Source organism: Cebus imitator, unplaced genomic scaffold (assembly GCF_001604975.1).
Source record: "Cebus imitator isolate Cc_AM_T3 unplaced genomic scaffold, Cebus_imitator-1.0 Scaffold199, whole genome shotgun sequence".
Classification (NCBI taxonomy): Eukaryota; Metazoa; Chordata; class Mammalia; order Primates; family Cebidae; genus Cebus; species Cebus imitator.
Window position 1 is genome coordinate 4,653,262 of NW_016107514.1, and position 8,380 is coordinate 4,661,641.

The 8,380-nt window shown below is 39.8% G+C and overlaps 1 protein-coding gene across 1 annotated transcript in view; it reads right to left on the bottom strand.

Annotated features, from left to right (window-relative positions):
- DBT (dihydrolipoamide branched chain transacylase E2) overlaps positions 1 to 8,380 on the bottom strand; it is a 44,925-nt gene that overhangs the window by 33,249 nt on the left and 3,296 nt on the right. The window contains exon 2 of the mRNA XM_017547625.2: positions 3,940 to 4,063. Coding sequence (XP_017403114.1) covers positions 3,940 to 4,063 — 124 coding nt within the window. The remainder of the gene's footprint in view (positions 1 to 3,939; positions 4,064 to 8,380) is intronic.

The following is an 8,380-nucleotide window of genomic DNA, read 5'->3' on the forward strand; positions in this document are numbered from 1 at the left end:
AAAAAAAAAAAAAAAAGAAAAAAAAAAAAGAAATTTACCCTAAAGGTGATCAGGATCCAATAGCAAATTAACATGGTCAGAAATTCTTTGCAGCTGTTCCCATAAGGAGGCCGAGTCTGTTTCACCACTTCTTAAATCTGTGCTGGGCTGTGACTTGCTTTGACAAATGGAATGTAACAGAAGTGAAGTGTGCAGGTTCATGAGGCTCGGCCTCAAAAGTCCTCGCAGCTTCTCCCTTCTCCCTTTTGGAATGCTGCCCTAAAATCCTCATGTAAGGAAGCTGATCTAGTCTACTGGAGGATGAGACATCAAGAGAAGGAGAAACAAGGTGCCCCATCTGAAACCCAGCATGGATTGTCAGACATGAGTAAGACCATCTTGGACTTTCCAGTCCAGATGATCCTCTAGTCGAATACAGCCATATTAGGGAGTCCAGGCATAACCAGCAAGGAAACCACCCAGCCAACCCACAGAATCCTGAGAAATGATCAGTCCTTGTTGCTTTAAGCCACTAAGTTGTGGGACTGTTTGTTACTCAGCAATAATTAACTGATACGGAATCCTATTTATAATATCAGATCTGTAACTTTAGGTCTATAATTTTAGAAAAAAAAATCCCTCTGGCAGGAGTGTGGTAGATGGGGTTAGGGAGTGGGTGGCAGAAGCAAAACAAGGCAGGGGAAACAGGAGGCTACCTCAGGTAAGAAGCAGAAGTATGTAATTTATTAATGTATTTTTTTTTTTACAGTCAGGGTTTCACTCTGTTGCCCAAGCCAGAGTACAGTGGAACAATCAACTCATGATAACTTCAAGTTCCTGGGCTCAAGTGATCCTCCCACCTCAGCTAGGACTAGCAACTGACTACAAGTGCACACCACCATGCCCAGGTAATTAAAAAAAAAGTTTTGTAGAGACGAGGTCTCACTTTTTTGTTGCCAAGGCTGCTCTTGAACTCCTGGCCTCAAGCAAGCCTCCTGCCTCAGCTTCCCAAAGTACTGGGATTACAAGTGTGAGCCATTCTGCCCAGCACACAAGTATGTGATTTATATATTTATACACTTTTCAAAGCTGTCTGAAAAGATGATGGATTTAAGAAATATGTAAGACATAAAATTAATAGGTTTTGATAATCAATTTGATATGAGACTAGAGTAAGGATAACTTTAGGTTTCTAGCTTAACTTTCTTTCCTTTTTTTTTTTTTTTTTTTGTGAGACAGGGTCTCACTCTGTTGGGCTGGCTAGAGGGCAGTGGCATGGTCATGGCTCACTATAGCCTCAACCTCCAGGGCTGGGGTGATCCTCCTATATCACACTCCCAAGTAGCTGGGACTACAGTTGTGGACCACCATGCTCAGCAGACTTTTAAAAATTTTTTGTAGAGACAGGGTCTCACATCAATAGTTAGGCTAGGCTAGTCTAGCTTAATTATTTACTGAGCTAGGAAATAACAGAAGGAAAAGAGATTTGTAGAAGACTGATTTTTGGGGACACTGGAATGGAGATGATTTGTTAGTAGTTGGTGAAAGATCTGAGCTACAACTACAGATTCAGAAGTGTTCAATGAGGTGAGAGATGAAGGCATGTGTGTAGATGTGGTACAAGAAGAGAGGGCAAAGGATGGGATCTTATGAAAATCTGAAGTTTAAAAGAGAAGCAGAAGAAGAGAAACCTTATTAAGTGTCCAGAGAAAGCAGGCACTAAATACTTTACATATTCTAATGTGTTTAATCCACCCAAGTATAAGGATCTTTATTTTGTGTACTGATAAATTCCAAGCACCTACAACAGTGCCTTGGAACAGAGAAGGTGATCAATAAATATTAATTGTTGAATGAATAAATTCTCACGAGAATACCATTAGTTAAATACTATGATTACCCCCATTTCCCAGATGATGAAACTTGCTCAAAGTCACATAGCTAGTAATTTGTAGACCAGGAATCCAAGTAGCCTGGAACTGGTATATCCAGGAACTCAAAGCTCATAATAAGTGTTTACAGACTGGACCAAGAAGTTGCAGTATCTACTTGAATAACCTCTGTTTTCTCTGGGAAGTGACAAAAAAAAAAAAAAAAAATCAACTTTAAAAAAATTTTTCAAAAGTAAAGAAGGTAAAGTTTACATATCCTAGTGGAGAATGACATAGAAAAACCATGGAAAATGGCCATGTACCATCTTCCTGCAATCCCTGTAATCCCATCACTTTGAGAGGCCAGGGCAGGTGGATCACTTGAGGTCAGGAGTTTGAGGCCAGCCTGACCAACATGGTGAAACCCTGTCTTCACTATATAAAAATTAGCCAGGGCCAGGCTTGGTGGTGGACACCTGTAATCCCAGCTATTTGGGAGGCTGAGGCAGGAGAATTGCTTGAGCTTGACAAAAAGAGGTTGCAGTGAGCCGAGATTGCTTCACTGCATTCCAGATTGGGAGAGAGAGACATAGAGAGAGAACGAGAGATAGAGACAGAAAAGAAGGAAGCAAGGAAGGGAGGGAGGGAGGGAACAAAAAGAAAAGAAAAGAAAGAGCAAAACATAGAGACAGAGGTTGGAGGATCTCTTGAGTCCAGGAGTTCTAGACCAGCCTGGGCAATGTGATAACATCCCGATAAATAAATAAATTAGCCAGGCCGGGCGCGGTGGCTCACACCTATAATCCCAGCACTTTGGGAGGCCGAGGTGGGTGGATCACGGGGTCAAGAGATCGAGACCATCCTGGTCAATGTGGTGAAACCCCGTCTCTACAAAAAATACCAAAATTAGCTGGGCATGGTGGCATGTGCCTGTAGTCCCAGCTACTCGAGAGGCTGAGGCAGGAGAATTGCTTGAACCCAGGAGGCGGAGATTGCGGTGAGCCGAAATCGCGTCATCGCACTCCAGCCTGGGTAACAAGAGCGAAACTCCGTCTCAATAAATAAATTAAATAAATAAATAAATAAATTAGCCAAGTGTGGTGGTACACACCTGTAGTCCCACCTACTCAGAAGGTTTAGGTAGGAGGATCATTTGAGCCCATGAGTCTGAGGTTACAGTGAGCTATGATTGTGCTACTGCACAGAGCGAGATCCTGTCTCAAAAAAAAACAGCATGGAAGGAGTGACTTGGGGTCTGCCTGGAATTCCCCCATTTTTCATTGCCAGCACAAACTAAGCCCCCATGTATCTGTCAAAAATGTAATGGTGTAACAAAATTCTAGGGTTCTTTATCATGGTTCTAAATAGAACATCAGGGAAAAATAACAGTTCTCGTGCCCTTGCCAAATCTAGTCCTTAATCCTTCAAGTTCTTTACGTGGTAAAAGCCAGGGAACTTTGTATTTAGGACTAAATCAGGCTGATTTCATCACATCATATTCACATGAGAGATTAAGTGCGTGATTCAACAAACAATACCACAATGTGTATAACAATACAAAGATAAATTAACAATTACCTTGATTGAGAAAGTCATATCAATGCTGACTGTTGCCCTTAGATGAGCCAGATGATAATAGATGGTGCAACACAACCCATGCCCAACTTTATAAAGACACAAGTGCTGGGCCAGATAGCTCACATCTATAATCCCAGTTCTTTGAGCTTGAGCCCGGGAATTCAGGTTATAGTGAGCTGTGGTTGCACCACTAAACTCCAACCTGGGCGACAGAGTGTGATCCTGTCTGTAAAACAATTTTTTAAAAAAGAGGTGCCAGTATTAAGGAAACCATGTAAAAAAAAAAAAAAAAAAAAAAAAAAAAAAAAAAAAAAAAAAAAAAAAAAAAAAAAAAAAACAAAAAAAAAACCGGCAAGAAAAAAGAAAATGTGGGGAGATAGAGACGGTCTGGCTAGAAATAGAGAGTCAACTTTCGGTTTAATTTAGAAGGTCTTCAATGAACTACTAAAAAATATTACTGAATGAGATACAAAGCATTATTTTATACATGTTATTCTGAAATCATACTTACCAGCAGTTGTTTTCAGGAAGTGATGTGGATGACTATACTTGAATGAAGGATAACCGAAGAAACACACATAATTTGGCTTCAAAACACGAACATGACTACATGTTTGAAAATAGCGAACACAAATCTACAGATGTGAAAACAAAAAGTAAAAGCATTTATAAACAATCTCAATGGCTTATCTCTAAGTATAAATTGAATTTCAATTCTATTCTAAAAGTAGAGCCATCATCACAATAGATATATTATATCCTTAGATTTATATTTGTTATATTTATGATCCTTGCCCAAAATTCCTTCTGAAAGTAAAGACATTTTAACAGTGTATTCTGTATAAATACATAATCTTATAGGTATGCTTAAGTCACTGGACTTCCTCAACTAAAACTACTAAAGAATTCTAAAGTAATAGTTTCTAAAAACAATGAAAAATTTGTATAGTATGATACCCCAAAATTTACTTATAATAACTTATAGATGACTCTTTAGAATTAACTATTTTATATAATACCTTTGTATAATATTATTTAAAAATCTATTATAGAAATAAGTAGGTTGGGCGCGGTGGCTCACACCTGTAATACCAGCCGAGGTGGGAGGATCACGAGGTCAAGAGATCAAGACCATCCTGGCCAACGTAGTGAAACCCCATCTCTACTAAAATACAAAAAATTAGCTGGGCATGGAGGCACGCACCTGTAGTCCCACCTACTCAGGAGGCTGAGGCAGGGGAATCACTTGAACCTGGGAAGCAGAGGTTGCGGTGAGCCGAGATCACACCACTGCACCCCAGCCTGGCGACAGAGCAAGACTCTGTCTCAAAAGAAAAATAAATAAATAAATACATAAATAGGCCCAAATGTATTCAACTTTATATATCAAAACCTAAGTGTCTGAAAGGTATTGTGTGTGTGTATATTTGTGTGTATATTTGAGACAGGGTCTTACTCTGTTGCCCAGGCTGGAGTGCAGTGGTGGGACCAGAGCCCAATGAAGCCTTGACCTTCCAGGCTCAAGGAATCCTCCCACCTCAGCCTTCTGAGTATCTGGGACCACAGGCATATGCCACCAGACCCACTTAATTTTGTTTATTTGTAGAGACAACGTCTCACTATGTTTCCCAGGCTGGACTCACTATGCTTCTCAGGCTGGACTCTATGTTTCCCAGGCTGGACTTGAGCTCCTGAGCTCAAGCAATCCTCCTGCCTCAGCCTCCCAAAGTGCTAGAATTACAGGTGTGAGCCACCACACCAGGCCATAATATTTTATTTTGAAAGTTAATATTTCAGGCCGTGCGCGGTGGCTCAAGCCTGTAATCCCAGCACTGTGGGAGGCTGAGGCGGGTGGATCACGAGGTCAAGAGATCGAGACCATCCTGGTCAACATGGTGAAACCCCGTCTCTACTAAAAATACAAAAAATTAGCTGGGCATGGTGGCGCGTGCCTGTAATCCCAGCGACTCAGGAGGCTGAGGCAGGAGAATTGCCTGAACCCAGGAGGCAGAGGTTGCGGTGAGCCGAGATCGCGCCATTGCATTCCTGCCTGGGTAACAAGAGCGAAACTCCGTCTCAAAAAAAAAAAAAAAAAAAAAAAAAAGAAAGTTAATATTTCAATGCTATTAATACTTACCTATGTCACACTGTAAATACAAACTACAGAAATTTATTTATTTACTTATTTAATTTTAAAGCCCTGAGCTTACTTCTCTACGTACAAATTTCTATCCTTCTTAGTAGGAATATCGATAAGTAAAACTTTTTCATGTATGTAGCAGAGTCACTTTTACTTTAAAAAAAAATCATGTATATTGGTGGTAATTAGCTCTTAAATTTCAAAGGCTATGTTATAATAAACATTATATATTATGGTCATGTTTTAATACATATTTATAAACTAGAGTTTTGTTTATTTTCTGATAGCAAATAATATAAAATTAAAAGTTTGGTTTACTGACAAGAACAATACATTTAAATTCTTATTTACTTTAATTTCCAAGTTATTACTGATTTCTGAAGGCAAAGAAAAACTGAAGATCCCTTTCCTAAAACGTGAATAATCTTAAATCATTCATTTTAACTTTAAAGATCACCTTAAATCAACTAATCTTTATAATATCTATATTTTATTCTTATTAACATTAACAATTCAGGAAATATAAAGCCTAACTAAAATAATTAAAATTGAAAGCTTAAAACCAGCAGTTTTAATGATGGTTTTCATTAAATTCTTTAAGGAAAGAATTCTCTTTCCCAAACATTTCTATTTTGTTTGTCCTTCCTTTCTCCTTCAGCTCCCATAATCCTGACTCTTGGTCAGCAATAAAATCAAAGGAGTAAATCAACCTGTCTCATCAGACATAAAATTTAGGGACAGTAAGGAAAGTTTCGAAGTATATAGATTCACTTTGATTTAAATAAAATTGTTCATATTTTTAAAATCTGTGAAAGGAAATTAAACTACTAGACAGTCTTACCTTCAACAACGACACAACTCCTATTGAACTATTTATGGGACAGGGCAACACAAACCACCAAACATTACATTTATTGAGTGCCTCCTATGTGCTGAGTACTTTAAAAGTCTTTTCAGACAGGCCGGGCCAGGTGGCTCTCACCTGTAATCCCAGCACTTTGGGAGACTGAGGTGAGTGGATCGCTTGAGGTCACGAGTTTGAGACTAGCCTGGCCAACATGGCGAGACCCCTTCTCTACTAAAAATATACAAATTAGCTGAACGTCGTGGCATACACCTGTAGTCCCAGCTACTCGGGAGGCTGAGGCACAAGAATTGCTTGAACCTAGGAGGCAGAAGTTGCAGTGAGCCAAGATCACACCACTGCACTCCAGCCTGGGCAACAGAGCGAAACTCCATCTCAGATGATGTGTCCATCTGAGACATCATCTTTTTTTTTGAGATGGAGTTTCGCTCTGTCGTCCAGGCTGCAGTGCAGTGGCACCATCTCAGCTTACTCTGCGCCCCAGGTTCAAGCGATTCTCATGCCTCTGCCTCCCAAGTAACTGGGACTACAGGTATGCGCCACCATGTCCAGCTAATTTTTGTATTTTTAGTAGAGCAGGGGGTCTCACCATGTTGGCCAGGCTGGTTTCAAACTCTTGACCTCAAGCAATCCACTCACCTCAGTCTCCCAAAGTGCTGGGATTATAGGCGTGAGCCAAGGTGCTTAGCCCAGATGTCATCTTTATATCTTACAATTTCCCTATGGAACATACATGTTAGCCCTCTTCCACACACAGGAAACTGATGGGAAAGGTGAAGTAATTTGTCCAAGGTCACACAGCAAATAAGTGTGACAATCGAGCTCTGAAGCCAAGCAAATCTGATGTCAAAGACCCTAGAGGTAGAAGAAATAATCCCTAATTTCAAAGAGTTTACAACCTATGTGAGAAAATAAACACACACACACACAAACACACTCAAGCATGGACGTGCATGCTCTAACTTTTTGTAATAAAAGGCATGGGCTTCTTCGGTATAATCCATAGGTTCACCAAAAAAAAAAAAAAAAAAAAAAAAAAGAGGCATAGGCAGTAAGTGATAAAGGAGTTTACGTAGGGCAGGCACAGTGGCTCATGCTCTAATCCCATTGCACTCCAGCCTGGGCAACAGAGCAAAATTTTGTCTCAGGAAAAAAAAAAAAAAAATGGAGTTTAGAGGGGTCTGGTGGGTGCTTTTTCATGTTAGTGTGACCTGGGAAGGCTTCTTGGAGGAAGATTTAAGCTGCACTATGTATAATAAGCATAAATAGTAAAAAAGCAGAAGGGCACTTTAAAGGCAGCGTAAATAAACTATAGCAGAAGTTTACTCAGCATATCTGCTGGAACGTTGAGCAGCTTGATTTGACTTGAAAAAAGGTATAAAAGGGAACACTAAATAGCTCAAGGAGAAAATGGTTGATGACGGTTATGTCAGTATAAGAACTTCCGTTTTGGCCTCCCAAAATGTTGGGATTACGGGCATAAGCCACTGCATCCGGCTGAATTACTTTTTAAAATCAAAGAAAGACCTATTTTAGTCAAATAATTGTGTTAAGAGTTAGGCTACATGTGTAGTCGTTCAACCAGGATGTATTTGAGAATGAAAATAGGGTTATTAATAATTGCCTTGAATCACTAGGGGTGAGTTGGGGTGTCACCTCAGGCAAATTGGTTCAGATGGTCTCCATAGAATTAGGTGTCTTTAGTATTGTTCATAGATGAATTTACAATTGCTTCAAATGCAAATTACATAAAACTAGTAATTATATAGGCATGTATTTTTAAAATTGGTAGTTTAAAGCCTTATGCTTAGTTTACTAGTCTAGCTGGGGCGGGGGGGAGGCTCACACTTGTAATCCCAGCATTTTGGGAGACTGAGACAGGAGGATCACTTGAGCCCAGGAGTTTAAGACCATCCTGGACAAAAAAGCAAGACCCTGTCTTTTTTT